Source organism: Anabas testudineus, chromosome 9 (assembly GCF_900324465.2).
Source record: "Anabas testudineus chromosome 9, fAnaTes1.2, whole genome shotgun sequence".
Classification (NCBI taxonomy): Eukaryota; Metazoa; Chordata; class Actinopteri; order Anabantiformes; family Anabantidae; genus Anabas; species Anabas testudineus.
This window is the reverse complement of record NC_046618.1, coordinates 13,749,116-13,766,888: the sequence shown is the minus strand read 5'-3', so window position 1 is coordinate 13,766,888 and position 17,773 is coordinate 13,749,116. Positions and strand designations below refer to the sequence as shown.

General features: G+C 39.3%; 1 protein-coding gene across 3 annotated transcripts in view; it reads left to right on the top strand.

Annotated features, from left to right (window-relative positions):
• The first annotated feature begins 4,827 nt into the window (after positions 1-4,827).
• pdlim5a (PDZ and LIM domain 5a) overlaps positions 4,828-17,773 on the top strand; it is a 50,044-nt gene continuing 37,098 nt past the window's right edge. For all 3 annotated transcript variants that reach the window (XM_026343934.1, XM_026343933.1, XM_026343932.1), the window contains exons 1-3: positions 4,828-4,948; positions 5,381-5,625; positions 17,024-17,175. In XM_026343934.1, coding sequence (XP_026199719.1) covers positions 5,527-5,625; positions 17,024-17,175 — 251 coding nt within the window. In that variant the 5' untranslated portion in view covers positions 4,828-4,948; positions 5,381-5,526. The remainder of the gene's footprint in view (positions 4,949-5,380; positions 5,626-17,023; positions 17,176-17,773) is intronic.

Genomic DNA, 17,773 nt, shown 5'->3' with positions numbered 1-17,773 from the left:
CAATTAGAGGCATCTGATCCCAGTCTTAAGAGTTGGATGGTCTCTTTGAAATCTGTGCACCGTTTGTCCCTCAGGCAACACTACACTTGACTTTTAAATGTCTCTCTCGGTTTGACCCGGACTTGACCTAAGCATTAAACAAATGTGTGTATTTGCGGTCCGAGAGAGGCGTGTGGTCTTTGTGCCGCTGAAGCCAGATTTTTCACAGTTTATCTTTCTTTGGATACACCATTGTTTGGGATGAGCTATCTGTCTCCCCGTGTGTTTGTCTGTCTCCATCTGTCTGGTTGGCTGGTTAGCAGGGAGGAATATTTTCCACTGTGAAAGCGAGCAGCTATAAACAGTGACTGAGCTCAGACAGGAGGTAATGAGCTCAGCGCTAGATTCCAGTCAAGCTTTCAGTATTCCTGAAGTTTGTGATTTTTATCATATCTTGCAGCTTCGTGGGGCATATGCTGCACATTTCCCCAGAGATGACAATCATTCAATTTAGGCATGTACAAATGAGTGGGTTGCATTGTGTGGTGCATCAAATCAAAGCAGGATTATGTTCATACTGTACATTCTTAATTCTCAGTGTTCCCATAAAACCCTATTACAAAAAGGGGCTGAGTTTCTCTACAGTGGAAAACTAATTATACCCATATTTAAGGCTGTACTGGCGGTACTGTCAGCTCTGTTTGTCTGCTTCTCATTAGTATGCATTTGATTGCTAACTGTAAAGCATTAGTTTCATAAAGGATAAAACACCCAGTTTTCCAAGCCACATTTCATCCCATGAGCACACACTGTAATAGCTAAAATCTTGGGAAAGGAACGTCTGCTGCACAAACTATAAACCAAACTGTACAGTATTTACAGAGATACAGTATGTCGGGGGATTAGTTAGGCTTATATCAGTCTGGAGGGGTCAGACCGATTACACGGCTGGCAGACAATTATTCTCCCCACTGTAAACAACTTGTTTGTCTGTCTACCTGTAGCTACACCTGTGAGTGAGCTAATGTGTGTAGATGGAATGACTTGTGTCATTATAGAGATCTGTAATTCAAGGATTTGCTTGCGTACTTTCACTGTACGTTATTTACAGGCCTGCAAGCTGCCCAAGTTCATCAATCTGACTGAAAATACTAACAAATTTCAATCTTCTGTTTTACAAAGATACTTTGCAAAAGTCTTTAGAAATCAGATAATAAAATTAGTTACAGTATATGTACTGTGCGTACACAGGTACTTTATGAACTCGTAAACCAGAATCATCCTACTTTTAACATTAAACAACCTTTCAAAACGGTTTGCATCTTCTAACATTTTAAATTTTAAATTGGAGTTGGATTCACATATTATATTAACAGTACATTTCTATTTTGAATGTTGGAAATCTGAGACACAGAAAATTGATCACATTTTGAATTAATGCTGCTCAGACCACAGCTGTTGTATTCAGTTTGACCTAATACACATAATTTATATACAAGGGAGATTATACGTATGTGGTACCCCTGCAGGTTGTAAATGTGTGTGTGTGTGGTGTGGGCAGCTGGCAGAATGAGGGGCGGGTGTCCCCCTTTTATTCACGTGGATGATGCATTAAATGTCTTTTACAGGGTCAGATTATCATACCATGAAGGGGTGGGGCTTGTCTCAGCATGTGCACACATGTGTGTGCATTTGTGAATGTGTGTGTTAGGCTGGGGGCTACTAAGCTGTGATCATTAAGCATGTGGAGAGCTGAGCATATGGGGACTGAAATAGACCATTTGACAGAACAAAGGAGTGGTGGGGTGTCGGAGGTTTTGTGCTATAGCACTCTCTCTATTGTTAGTGTTTGATATCATTATCCTGCCCACAAATCTTCTCTGTTCTCTTCGTTAGAGCTTTTGGCCACTGGCCATTTTTGGGCAAAACAAGCAATTGATAATATTTCTTAAATCAGTGAAACAGACTGGTTGGCCCATAGGAGAGCCATATTTTACTAATTATTGGAAGCAGACACAAATCCAGTTCCCAATGTCAGATGGGGATGGGACACTAAGACATTTAGTGTCTAGTAGTTTATGTTTATTTATTATTGTACAATATAAATCAAATCATTTCTTTTTTGTCACTTGCAGGTTGTTTCTTTTCTGCCTTTATTGCATAGTCATCTGTTTCAAACTCAAAATGTATTGCAGAAGTGCAGAGCTTGTGTAGAAAGCTCTCATTAAACATAATGGGTACAGCACCGTGTGTTTTCTATTAAATCAGACAGGAATAATTTCATCCAAGAATTAGGTCTCCAATAACAGTTTTACTTTTTAGTGCAGGGAAAAATCCTCCTCATCTAAAATGCGAAGGATGTTTAACATTTAAAGTGCTGAGCCTCCAGTTTTGTACATAAATAAGACTAAATATAGAAATAATAAATAATATAGCACACAGGAGTAGACGCTTTTTTTAGTAAGAACATATTTCTTCTACTCTCAAATGATACCTTGAAGATCTAAGTGGTTATTCTCGAGCATATGTGTTTGTAGTTTCTGGTGTGCAAGAGTAGGAAGTAGTGTACGATTCTTAGAGCAGTAAGGATATGAAGATTAAAGTGGCAGATAAGTTTTGAGAGCCCATAGTCCCAATCGATAACACTGGCCCATTATTTTAGGGGATAAACTAGCTACACCTCGAAAGGAATCTATTTGTGATTACCATGATCCAAACCATAGCTTAAGCTTTGCTTTAATAATCACATGGTCTATACCACAACAATGTTTGTGGTATTGACTGAGAACCTTGTCATTAAAGACTCCAGTAAATATTAGTCATTACAATGTACACCCCTCTCACACAGTATAGAAAAACTTCAGTGCAGTCTACTTCCTACAAGACCTATATATTATGAATTTCCACTCTTCCTCTGCTCTCTGTTGCTCTTTCTCTCTCTCTCTGTCCGTCTTTGTCTTTTTCTCACTGGCTGTTACCCTCTACACCTGGCTTCCTGTTTTTCTCTGTTTACCTTGGATACTCCCTGACGTTAGGCATTCACTGTTAAATGTGAAATGTATTTAGGAAGGAAAGAAAAGGACATTATGGCAACTGATGTTGTGGCCAGCTTTTGCAGGGTTGTACACTGTATTGTAACAGTGATTATATACTAACCACTGATCTGTGCAGTGTTGCAGAGCAGACCCCCCTCACACTTTCGACCCTTTCCATTACCCTGGTTTGTAACAGAGACGGGGCATCTGAGAAAGGTTAGATCCCATGGCGTTCATCGTTTGATCAAACAGGGCTAAAAAGGGTTTTACTCATTATCTATGTAAACTCTCCAATAAAAATGCACTTAGTTATTTTTATTGGATCGACTACCTGTGCTATAATGTGCTATGAATAAGTTCTTTTTATTGTTTATTACATTTACCTAACCCATCAGGACCCCCTCAGCTCAACTGTGGAAACAGGGTAAATGACTCCTCTGGCTCTACTCCTCCCAGGATATGCTCTGCTATTATTAAACTGCTGTGCTGTACACACAGTTTGTGTTAGAAACACTGTGGGAATGTTCATTAGCAGGCAAATGAAGAGCATCCTGTGTTTACATGTGGCTGTTTGTGGGTATTTAGCGTCTCATAAAGTGTATCCATCATGACATTATGACTGAGAACTCACCAGGCTGCTGTAGCTAGCCCCTGTGTGTGTGTGTGTGTGTTTGTGTGTGTGTGTGTGTGTGTGTGTGTTTGATCCATGCCAAGAAAGAAATGGGATGAGTGTTTAATTGAGCCACTGCTGTATCAGTCTAAATACAAAGTCGGGCTGTCTGGTCTAGAAAAGAAGAGTGAACAGAAGTGCAGAGGGAGGAGAACTGCCAGCTGTCGGGACATAAATAATGAAGAAATGTATAAATAAACAAAGTGGAAATGATGGTGCTGCACGTGGGCTAGGTTCCTTATGTAAACCAGAGAGGATTGTGGCAAAGATAAGTTAGTCATTTCATTGGTTATGCTAATATTTTTATTTACATTTGATTTGTAGATGTAGATTGTCATTCTACAAAACAGTACTACAGCATGTATCCAAGCAATGAGCTCAAGAACTACCAAAATAGAGGGAAAAACATATGGAGCTGCATTTAAAGGAAGTAAAAATTATGTGGAGTCAGTTAATTGGTGATTTCAACATGTTTAAATGTCATAAAAAAAAATAAAAAAAATCTGAAAACGTGACATTAACCAAAGCACAATCGCGTCCGAGTACCGATCCTCTAAAGGATGTAGGGTGACAGTGTTGTAGAAGTGAATTGACCATCTTACAGGAGACAAGGTGATATGTCATGATGGATCCTTCAAAGAACCTTTAAGAGACCTTTTGATTCGCGCCTTCGGGATGTGTGCCTGGGTCAGGATCTGGTTAGGGCTGGTTCCACCTTAAACGAAGCCGCATGCAGCACTGAGTACATGTTCCCAAAATATCTGGATGAAAGATAAACCGTCCCCTCTCCTTTGCCCCTCACTCCCTCTCCCATGACTCCTCTCCCTCCCCTTGTCATTTTCTCTGTGCAGAGTGCTCCCACACTCCTTTCCTCAATCCCCCTTCACTCCCCTTTTTCTTCTCCCCCTCTGATTTTATTCTGGGTGTTGTCTCCACCCATCCTCTAATCTCTCCCTTCATATCATCTCCTTCATATCTCCTCCTCCTCTGGGTTGATTCCCCTCCTCTTTCTCCTCCCACTCTCTACCCATTCTAACCTCAACCCGGGCTTCCTCTCGCCTCCCTCTCCTTCTCTCCCCTCCTCCACCTTTCTCCTCCCTTCTGTCATTAGCCAGTATATAAGAGCATTGCATCTCTCTCTACCTCTCTCACACACACATACGGTGTGTTTGCTGGGACGGGGACAGACCAGGGGAAACTAGGGATTACATTTTCTACCTGCCTGTGAAGGAATATTTTCCTCTCTGGAATTTCCATTAAAGAGGTACAGCCTTTCCATTCACATAATAATAGCACTTAATAGTAGGAACTGGGCTGCAATTATATTGATACTAGCTGTGCAAATGTCCTCTGGTGAGTGTTTCTTGGGGGGTGTTGTAAGTCTGTCATGCTACTGAACTGCTGCAGCAAACTCAGTTTATGTGTTTTTTCATTATAAAATGTGAAGCCAGGAGCATAATGACTTGAAATCATTAGTGGGAATTAATGTAAAATATCTGTTTTTTTTTTCTTTACCAAAAGTGAGTGTAAAAATATTATTACAGTAAAGTGTGTATATTTTTATGTCCTGCTTTAGCTTTTTTTATCGTGATCCTCTTTTGAGTATCCATCACAACATTTCTGTCACTTCCTTTGTCATATCCATAACATACAATAACAGAGCTATTATATGCTTGTCTTTCATTTCTTCCCACAGATTCGGGAACAACATCGTAAAGAGAACCATCTGGTCGTCATCAAAGCTTTGTCGTCATTATTATCACCTATCTCCACTGTGTTTTCCGTGCTATCACAATCATCACTTGCCACCAACATTAGCAGTGAACATCCATCAAGGAGAAAATGACCAGCAACTACAGCGTCACTCTCATGGGACCTGCTCCCTGGGGCTTCAGGCTGCAGGGAGGAAAGGACTTCAACTTGCCCCTCACCATTTCCAGGGTAAGACCTGAAACACATGCAAACAATGTGGACACACTCTGCCCAACATGGACCCTTTAAATCATCGTACCTTCTCTTTAATGCAATGAAAGCGTATCTTTTATTTCCACACATAGAGCCGTTCATCACAGGGCAGCTGTAGAATGTAATTCCAGAAATGCCACATGGTCGATAAGTGAAAAGATGGAAACTGTTTCCACGCTTCCTTCCTTCTCCTCTTTCTCTCACCTCCTCACCATCTTTCCACCACCTCCTCACTGTACTGTACGTCTGCTCTCCCTTTGACTCCCTCACCACCGCACTTGCGATAGCTCCACTGAATCATATGCCATCTGTCGTGTATTGACCGCACAGGAAACCTTTTCTCGCGTTCTATGAATTCCACTTCACTTCGAGTGTCTGTAGCAGAAGCGCAGCAATCAAAGTTCTGGCCCACAAATGCTGGTTTCAGATTCTCTGTTGAACAAGTAACTTGATGGTCCCTTGGTTTCTGTGCCTTTCAGTGTCTACTCCTAACTTTACCTCTTACTGCCCTCCCAGTCTGCTCTTCATTCACACATAGACGATCACACACGTAGAGTACGTTCATCACATCACCTTGAGTATGGTGTGATACTGAAATGTGATATTGTTGGTCTACGTTTGCTCAAGCTTCTGTTCCATTTTCTTTGAGCTGGTGCAGATTTATTATACATAGAAACACTGATGCATTGCATTAACATACACACATGCAGTGCATTCACACGTGCACACACACACACACACACACACACACAAATCACTAGAACTGGCAACGTGCAGGCTCATGGCAACATGAGACTGATGATGAATGGCTTGCCAGGTCCTTTGCCAATCCCCCTTGGGGCCCCTTTGGGTTGCCATGTTTGTGTTATTACTTTGGATGTGATACTTTTCCCACTAACTGAAGCCATGTGAATTCTTACCACAGTTGTGTGTTTGTGTGTCAGTGTTTGTGTTTGTGTCTGGGAGTGCGTGCATGGATGCGAAATCATGGAGGAAGCTGTGTGAGTAGCTGAGCGAAGACACTAAACAGAGGAGACGGACTTAGTGAAATGAAAGACGGGAGCTAAATGTATCATCTATCAGACTATGATAAATATTTTGCACACAATGCATCACATAGCAAACAATAGAAGAAAGTTGACCATATTAAATAATAACAGAAATGATGTGTGCTTTGTGTGTTGGTCAGTGAAACGTTTCTTTTTCCCAGAGAAGTAGGCAATAAGCAAACTAGAATTGTCTTAGCTGCCCACTCTGACCTCTACTGTGGTATCACAGTTATTGGGTTTGAGGTCTCAAAACCTTAAAAGTGACATACTGGTGCAGTTTTGGGTCATAATATTGTTTTGTGTTATATTTCATTTTTTTAAATGTATTTATGTTTTATTTTATTTCTTCTGTGAAAGAACTAAAAATAAAATACATACATGTCTGCTGTAACAAAAAAAAAAAAAAAAACTGCAGTGCATCTGAAGGGGGGGCCTTGTTTAACTATGAGGGAGGGAGGAGAGTAATATTGACATGTAGCAAATAGAAATTAATCTAAACACTGTATGTGTGACATGAATACTGATAACTGGTCTATAAGAAACAAACATTTAATGTCACTGAACAGATCATCAGTCTAGATCTGACTCTCTGTCAGGCCCCCACCCCATTCCCACCATACCTTCATACTGATTTGTCCTCTCTCTTTTTACTGTATTGTTAAATGTGAGGTAATCCACGACTCACCCTTCACAAACAATATAGTTTTCAGTCTGCGTACAAGAACCAAACCAAAACCTTATCTTATCCCACCCATGAAATCCTGGTTTATGGTGATGATGGGCAGTGCTTCCCCCCGCTGATACACTGGCACACACAGCAAAACCACACACACACACAGATTGCTCTCTGCCAGTCTAACCATAGAGTTGGTTCTAAGAAGGGACCACAGAGAACGGGTTATTAGAGAACATAGCTCTACTGCCAAACCACACTTACCCTAACAGCTGCTGTTGCTAAGGCCTATATGTACGTGAATACATTGCATGTTTCATTCATGGCACTAGATGTACCCACAGTATTATCCCATTGTACCAGTACTGCATCATTACTTCCTGAGTTTCTACCCAGTAACTGATGTTTAAGCAAATTGTGCTCAACATTTTACATTCTTTTCTTTCACAGAGTAGAAAAAAACATTTCTTTTTTAAGAGGCTCAGATTGAAGGTGCTGTTTCTCTAAAGTGCCAATGAAATGCCCAGTTTGACATAACCCTTAAAAGGAGACATTTGGAGAACAAAGGAGAGGGAAGAAAGAGATTTTAGCAGAGCAGGCAGTGTGAAGGAAAGCGGGTTACTAAGTTCTCCTCAACTACATTTATTAGTAGTCTGGAGTATACCTTGAACCTACTGTGCTGTAGTTCGGCACAACTTTGCAAACATTTCTATCCACACGACAGAGATATGGGTACTGTAACCAACAGTACACATTAACATAATGAGAACACAGGTTTGTGTCTTGCTCGTGCCAACTGGTTGTTTCTTTTAGATGGAAACTACATCGTTTTAGTGGGAGGCCTATCTCTGTAGGCACTAGATTGAAGTACATTCATGCCTTCACTTGAAGCCAAGCAACCTTTTAATGGATATGCTATTGAAAATATTTGGGAGAAAAAAAAACCTGGAGGAGCAGTGTGGTTATAATTAATCCTCATTAAAACCATTTACTGTAAAGTCCATTTATTTACTTTACTTACCAAAATGTTTTCAAGAACGAGGTCCCTGATGTGTAGAGACAGAACAGCCTTGCCTACTATTCCCAGCTACATTTACAACACAGTAAATCAATATTTCATTTCTGAGAGCAGCCCATTTACAGGGTCCACTGTTAAAATAATATAAGGGAAGGCGTCTTCGGGGAGTAGATGCATTAAGCTTCTAACAATAGATGCATCATTTCACAGGTCGCCTCCCATGAACTGTACCCCTTTTTCCAAAAGCTTCTACAATATAAATCTTAAAAAATATATACTGTATATAAATCTCAGTAAAAACAGCTTTTGAAGACTTGGTAGTAACATGTGATAAGGTTAGTGCTGTGACTATAGCAAAACCTGAGTGCACAGCTATTCTATATTAAAACCCTTTTACGGAACAATGCAATTCCTGGAACTGTATCAGTGATGGCTGCCTCCTGCTTCCCCAGGGATGGTTTTCAACAAGTGATGATAACGGCTGACCACAGTGACAGGTCTATTTCAAAAACTGTTTAGTTCTATACATAGCCTCTGTCTTTTCTGTCTCCCTCCCTCTAGCTGCTTTTTCTTCTTCAACACTTGACCTTACCCTCACATTGTTTTAAAGATGTGATGCGGCAAACTTCACGCCTTAAACTTTCATACCACACTATCAGAGCCAGTTGACAGCTCCTCCATATGATTTAGCAATACTAATTTATCTTAATCAAACAAATCCCATGCTTCCCTCAGAGTATCTATCTATCTTAGTGAAATAGTCCCACAGCCAGAATCAACAACTTATCATTTCCTCTCCCACCAATCAGTCTGTCAGTGCCTGTGTGTGTGCTTGTTGGGGCAGACTTGTTGTATTTGGATACTGGAACAGACTACGCTTTTCTGAGTTCACAGCAGTGTGACAGTTCATCATACACTCCAGATAGTTGAGTTTTGATGTATTTTAGGATTTGGCATTCAGTTGTTGTGGATTTTTTGCCTTTAATTTTGCTGGTTATTGATACATACTGTACTTCTGTTGTGCTATGCACCACTACATTAGTGATAAATGAAGAGAAAAGAGGGGGATTACTTTTTGGAAATCCCTTCCTTCTGCACTTTGACAGTTATCTGGTCCTACTGGTGACCTCACAAAAACATTTCTGTCTTCACCGGTAATGGATTGACTAATCCACTGTAAAAGCCCTGTCAGCATTACACATGCCTAAGAAATAAAAGGAAAATCACACCATAAATATTTCCAGCAGTCAAAAAGCCTTTACAGTTCTTCGTATAGTGCCACATTGGTTTCAATAGTGTTGCACGACAATTTGGTTGAGTTAAGATCTCGAAACTACGTTGTGGTCACATAAAGGACATAATAAAATATAACAGACACTGCAATAATCCTTGAAAACATGACACAACACACCTGGACAATCTATCACAACATATGTTTTTTAAGAATACTATTTCAGTTTAGCTGGAACTTAAACTGAATTATTCAAGTCCAGCAAAGTTTTATAGCCCTGGATGAACAGCATAGCCAAAGTCAGAAGACGTACTGCAGCAAATTCACAATAAAGAGAATTGAATACTCTATTGTTTAATGCAGCTGTAATGTATTTTCCACAACAGCTGCTAATCCTGCCATGTTTCCTCTGTCTTCCTCTGAGGATACTAGTCTCATGGCTGGTACTGGTGTTTATTCATAACAATACTGCACAAAGGGTAATAGAAAAGAAATAAAAGTAAGACATTATAGAGATAATACACAACAAACCATAACTAACATTTCTAAAAATGATGATGGGGTGTGACACTGAGACATTATTCTTCTTTCTCAAAATATATAAAAATCAAAGACATTTGAATGTTCTGTTGTAATCTGTCATTTAAAACCACCATTTTGCATTAATTACACCCTCTATAACTTTGTGCTGCTGGTGACGTGTAAGTAATTTACTGTGCTTTCACATGGAATAGGAACAATCCAGTCCTGTGTTCATATGGCTGCACTCCTGAATGTGTGTTCACCAGCCCTGCCAATGTTAAGTCCCCTAACACCACGACAATCACATCTTTGAGTCTGGTTTTGAATGCTGGCTTGTTCACTGGTAGCTTAGTTTTTTACAGTCCAAAATAATGACGTGGATTTGTTAATGCTGGTTCTTTGCAGATTTTATTTTTGCTCTGTTACATTTATAACCATCACTTCATATTTAAGTCAATACACATGTAAAGGAAAATTTGTAATCACAGGTATATTTGTGAAACCCATGAATATGCCATGTGAAATGTTTAATTCTTGAGTGTCAGAGGTTTTTTTGTAGGTACTTTTTTGTGAGTTTTTGATACGTAGTAATACTATGGAGCTGCTTTTTTCGTGTTTATACTGATCTACTGGTGGCAGTAGAGCACCAAGAAAAACAGTTGGCCGGTGATGGTCAGTGATTTTGCTGCATTCTGTTGCAGATCGTATCTTTTCCGTGCTAAGTGAAAACTGATATGAGAGGAATCATTTTAATTCTACACTTCAGTGGATGCGATAATATCAGGAAAAAGCAGCTGAATCTTAATATTATTTATCTACTTGAAGTGGAGGGGGCTGCTTGTAACCAAATTCTCAATCTCATGTGCAAAGTGTTATTTTTAATCTGTACAATATGTTTTTGTGGGTTTGGCAGCTGTTGTTGCAGTAAGCTACAATATCTATGGGAACTCAGTCTGCTGTAGCCTTTTCTTATTATCTCTAGCATTAACATACAAGTCAGGCAATGATTATTAGACACAGGTGTGCACAGTTTCAGCAAAAGAATCAGTGGCAAGAAAAAGTATGTGAAACTTTTGCAGTTTGGTGGTTTTCTGCATTAATTTGTCATAAATAATACACAAAAAACATACAACAACCATAGGAAACCAACCAAAGGAAAAAGTAACCCTTGGAATTAATAACTGGTTTACCACAAACAGTCACTTCCTGTAGATGTGGATCAGACCTGCACATCGCTCAAGAGGAATTTTAGCCCATTCTTCCAGGCAGAACTACTTTAACTCTGTCATATTCTTTGGACATCTCGTGTGTGGCTCTCTTCAAGTTGTTCCACAGCATCTCTATTGGGTTGAGGTCTGGGCTCTGACTTGGCCACTTCAAAAGGTGGATTTTGTTTTGTTTTTCTGAAGCCATTCTGTTTTAGATGTGCTTTGTTAGTAATTGTTCTATAGCATCACCCAGCTTCCACAAAGTGTCAGCTGATGTAATTTATCTTCCCCTCAATCACTACAAGCTGGCCAGGGCCTGTTGCAGCAAAGCAGGCCCGAATCATGATGTTTCCTCCACCATAATAAATGATTTGGATGATGTTTTCATGATGACGCTTTTATGCCAGATGTAGTGTTGTCTTTTCTTTTCAAATAGTTCAATGTTGTTTCATCAGTCCACAAAACAAGTCTTTGACTGTTTCTCTGGGTTGTTTCTTTACCTCACTGATCAGTGTTCATTGTGCTCTTGGGGTCATTTTGACTGGCCACCCACTTCTTGTTAGAATATCCACAGTCCCAAAGTGTCTCCATTTTTAGATTGTTTGTCAGACTGGCGAATTTCTAAAGTCTTTAACATCACATTTTAACCCCTTCCAGCTTTTTAAATCTTCAATTTCTGATCGTAGACATTCTGAAAGCTCCTTTTGGTAAGACATGGCTAATATAAGCAAATTATTCTTGTGTAGCGGATCATTTTTTGTCAGTCAAAGTAGCTGTAGTCCACGTCTCCAAACAAATTTTCTTAACAAGACTCCAGGTTAGCTTTTTTGAGCTCATTATTCCACACGTTGACATACTTTTTCCACTCGCACTATGAGGGTTTTATGGTTGTTCTCAATAAAGACATAAAAGATCAGAATTAATTTTTTTTATTTTAGGCACATCATATTTGTCCTATTTGTTTATGAACTCTTGACTTAGATGAAGATCAGATCATGTTTTATGACAAATTAAAACCACAAAAGTTCTTGCCACTGTTTACAAGACAAATAAATGTATATAACACTGGCATACGAAAGCAGCTGTTGTGGGTGTTTTAGTTACAAGAAACAATGTAGGTATTTGTGTCTCCGTTGTGCCCTCAGTTTCAGACATAATGTGATGTGAACCAAGTGCCTGTCATCTCTGCCACTTCTTGTGCTAAAAGCAGGCATTGTTGAAAGCACTCAAAGTTGTCAGTGTTTGTTCAGACCAGACAATATTGCAGCACTCCAGGAAGCCCTTATTACTATGTGTTGAAACCAGATTTCTTTTATTTTTCAAAGCACTTAAGTCAGACAGCATATTTGTTGACAACATGTTGGAAATAATAATGGCACAGTAATCTATACTTTGTACTATTCAAGTGGCAGCCTGTTGCATCAGCTCCCGTCTCTGTTTACATTTTAGTTTGTTTTTGTATCCTTGGAAATTTTTTGTATATTTCTTTCCAAGTGCATAGGAGTAAATGCAAGAGCTAAACTATAGTTACCAACTTCGCAAAATTTGTTCTCCTTTTTCTACTTTTCCTTCCAGTAGGGTCTGGAAACCCCAATCAAAGCCATAACCCTATTGTTTACACCAGGGATCAGCTGTTAGCAACAACACGGCGATGCTACTTCAGGAAAGACTGGACGTTCCTCATTAGCTAAAGAGGAGGAGATGGGGGAACCAAGCCGATGCTCTGTGCCGAGCCAAAAAGAGAAGTTAAAGACCACCTCTCCCATAAGGAAGAATTAGGTCATTCAAATAAAATGGAGCTTGATTATGAAGTGCTTTATATATGAGGTTGTGTTTAAAACTCTATTTTAGAAGAAGAGAATAAGTATACAATAACTTTTGAAAAACATATTCTATCCTTATATTAATGGCATGGTTCACGTTATTTGTCTTTTTCTGGCTACGTCATAATAATTCTTCTTTTACTGTATTTCTGCTTTGGTCTCTCCTTTTGAAAAATATTTGGGTCCTTAGCAGCTGTGCTCCAGTGTGTTTACAAGCTAAATTTTGGTTACTTGTGTTTACCCAATAGTAAACATGGTTGGTAAGAGTATAATAGTAATTTACATTACATTATAGCCATTTAATCAATTGTTGATGCTGAAAAAGAGCTTTAGTGTTTTATTTTTATGTTTAAACACCACTGCATACTGTGTTCATAATATGTTGGTTGCTTTATGTTATGAAATAACTATTATATTAATTCCATTAACTTTTACTCATCTTTTCACTTTTTTGGTGAATTTCAGATTTTTCAACCAGTGGTGATGACACAGACAAAGCATTGGTATTCCAATAGTATGGCGCAAAGAAAACACGATAATCTATGATCTTCAGAGTGTCAAAAGGAATTTCGACTTCAAAGTTTCATTTTCTGCACTGTATGATAAATTATTCTTTCTGATCCCACAGCGTTTGCAAGTGTGCTGCAGGTGTGCCAGCTGAGCCTAACTACAGAAATATTAAAGTGTGCACCACCTAGTGCTCTCCTCTCCACACTGGGCAGCCCTGTGGTTTGCGCTCATGAAAACAGTCTTGAATTGAATATCTGTGTAAGGCCATTTGTATCTATGCATACATTTTCTGACAAGCATATCAATTCAGGTTAGGGTTAGCCACTGTTCTCAATGGTGTAAAATCAGATTGTTAGATGAGCACGTCCCTGTCTGTCAGAACTAAAGGAGAGCCCAAAGTGCTCATTTCCTCTTCTAATCTGTTGTAGTTTTCTCACCATTACTATGTGTTAACTGGCACATTTGGAGCTGGGCTCAGCTTCTGTCAGCATTGATAAAGTGTTGGTACAAAACAGCTTGAACATAGCTACTGGGCATGTTCTGCATATGTGTCTTCAGTGTATTATAGTCTCAGTGGATATATACATAGTGTTATAGCTGCTATTTTCTGTCATGGCCAGAGCAACAGAGCCATAAATCTGCTCGGCTTTTCACATATACAGATTATTTAGATTTCTTGTTTTTTTGTTGTATTCTGTTCTGATACTTTCTGCTTTAAATAATTTCATAGCAATAGAAAATAAATAGTATATCAGCTCAATAATATACTTAGACTTAAACTATATGGAATCAACATGTAGAGATTAAATGTGTGTTCTAATAGCATCCTTCTCTGTCTGCTGTACGTCATTTGAAGTTATAGATGCTGTTTGTTTCGATGCAGAAAGAAACAGCAATGTTTAGGTGCGTGTTTTTAGACGTGTATGTGGAGAGAACTAGCATTTGTGTGGCTATGGCGCAGGAACAGAGCACTAATTGGGGAAAACATAGAACTGAACATTTTGTGGTGAGAGTTTGGGCCATAACAGTGCCCAAGTGGTTAGCAGAAACACACCCCTGGAAATGAGTCAAAAAGTTTAAATAAAGAGCCCATACATACAAAGACCCCAGTTGCATTATTTTTTTTCGTTCTGTCCAAACAATTTTAATCAATGTCAAGTCTATACCTCATTACTCTCTTCTTCCTGCCTTCTGTGGTTGTGGGTGATGTTGCGTGTGTTGGGCTAATATGACTATAAAAGGTTGGGGCTGCAGAGCCTTAACACTAATCCGGGTGCAGAGCCTCTTTTATTAGCCATGCCTGTGTCTGTCTGTCTTTGTGTGTGAGAGAGTAAGAGACAAAGATAGATGCAAAGGAAACAGGCAGAGAGGTGGATAAAATACACCAAAGATGTGGTTAGATGTATTCCCCTTGTTTAATCTTCTCAGAAAAACAGAAAACTCATTTCACTTTTAGCAGTAATAAATTGAAGGTAAGAGCAAGAGGCACTTCATAGCAAGAAAAAGCAGAAAGTGGTGGGCGTGTGTGAGTTCAGTGAAGTGGCCTGTGTAGTCCCTTATCCTGGTGTCAAAAGAAACAAATGACCTCACTCCACTTTGGACACGGAGCATGTGATGTGTAACCAAGAATGGTCAGAACTACAGCTGCATGGTACTTCTGTTCTCTCAGCAATAGCTAAATGTCCCTTTATTAACAATATAACAAGCACACAAAACCAAATTGTTATTTTGTTTTTTTTTTGTTGCTCACAATTATTAAAATTTAAAAGTACAGTATCTTCATGTTTCCAAAGACAATGCTTTGGTGTTATGGGAGAGAAGAGTGTGCAACATCCTACACACATTTCTAAATGTGTCACAAACCCCCATCAGCCTACTTACAGGGGGGGCTTTGGTCTATTTCACACATTCTGACATAATGTGATTACATGACAGTAATAAATCCCCATTAACTGCTGAATAAGAGATAAAAATGTCATTGAATCAGATAAGCTTGTGCTTGTGTGATAAGCTTTGAAGTACTCCGATGACCTTTACCAAGGAGGAAACAGAGCTTGTTTCACAGAGCACAAGTGAATTACAGATGTAATCTTATTTTATTTTATTTTGGTGCGCACTAAAGCCCATTTATATGCCTATTAATGTTCAGCGTTGCTCTCGCAAATAAACTGACCACGACAGTTACAATGTAGATGCAGAAAATGTTTCCCCCGAATAATAATCAATATTTATTACTGAACCGAATTGATGCTGCACAGTAACAGCATTCGTGCGTGTTGAAACCATGTTGAACAGCTGGCTCGGTATTAAAAACCAGTCCTTCTGTTCAACATGAGATCTTTTGCAAGGTTTGAAGCTGTTTCAAATTAACCGGTTTCCTCCAGTGTGGAAGTGCAGCAATTAAACTGTGTTTAGATGATGATATTTAAAACATACCTCATATCTTGTGCAAGACATTCAAAAAGAGGGGACTTGGGAAATGGAGCATATGTTCAACTAAAACGTGGCGTATACAGCATGTTTTCTACAAGCCCATAAAACTGGTATGTGTCCACACTACATAATGTCCCATTAACTATTTGTCACCTTTTTAACTGCATTTAGTAGGAGGAGGATATTGGCGTAATCGTGTAATTACTTTTTACTAGCACTATACATTCCCTTCACTTGATCTTTGTTGTAACAGCAGAGTACTGTATGTCTCAGCAAACATGGTTGTTTTACTTACACAAGCAACCCTCTTCTATATATAAGCTGCCACAATTAGATCCCTATGCTATGTTTGCGAAATGCAAATTTCAACATTTCCATTACAAACTCGGCTTTTAGTTCATTATTGCTGCTCTTATTTTGATCTATGTTGTAATTAAATGTTTACTTAACCAAAGCTGAATATCTTCTTTGTAAAAGCAGAATTTATCAGCCCACCAGATTTTGCTAAAAGACATAACCAGATCCTCTGAAACGTTATGTCAGAAATGGGAACTCCTCTTCACATGAGTTCTGAAATGTGTATTTCATTATTGTGGGCATTTTGAACCTTTCTCTTTTTGCCAACAACCTGAAAGCTGAATATCACAACAGGTCATAAAGAAGAAACTAAATGTAAATTAAAGATGAAGGAACCTGCTATTAAACACGCATCAGTGTACAAGCAGTCTTGTGGTCACAAAACCTGGTCTTTCATTAACTTTGTATAAAATACTTACGTAAAGGAATAAATACATAAATCCTGTGATACAGTAAATACAGAGATTACCTTGATCCACCCTTATGCTAAATACTCCCGACTATCGTTGCTACCGTAGATAATTTAAGCTGTTTTTTTATGTTTCTGCAGCTGACTGATGGCGGGAAAGCAGCTAAAGGTGGTATGGCTGTTGGAGACATGGTTCTGTCCATTGACGGCATCTCCACGGATGGCATGAACCACCTGGAGGCCCAGAACAAGATCAAGAGCTGCACTGGCAACCTCAGCCTCACCCTGCAGAAGTAAGCCACAATCCCACACACATCCCCAACAAGTCATGTCTGTGTCAAATGCCCATGCTTCCTTTTCAGCCCCGGACATCCTGCATCCAGATGCAGATACTACCTGTTGTTGTAGGAGTTAATCGTAGCTCTAGTACACAGCCACGCTATTAGTTCTGCCTTATCTTCCATTCTCTTCAGAAAAGAGGACTATCTGAAATTACAGCGAGCGCATCACACATGTGGACCACCCCCTCTTCCCCAAGGCCTATTTCTCACTGTCCTGTTGTACAGTGGAGCTGATTTATCACGTCTTTACTCTGTGTGTGTGTGTGTGTGTGTGTGTGTGCGCGCACGCCTGGCTTCATATGGGTTGTCATGTGGTTTGAATTGCTTAGTTCTTTGGCAGCGCTTGTAGGCATGTGCGTTTTTATTTAAACACTGTGAGACATTAAGGGCTCCTACACTTGTCCTTTTGGTTTGAAGATCATGAAAGAAAAAAGCAGATTTAGAGCATGTGGTACACGCAGAGGTAAAGTTTAATGAATTCATTTAGTCGTACATTAAATCAGAAAAGACTTAAGTGAAAACACGCTGAGTTTGTTTTTCTCTCTGTTTT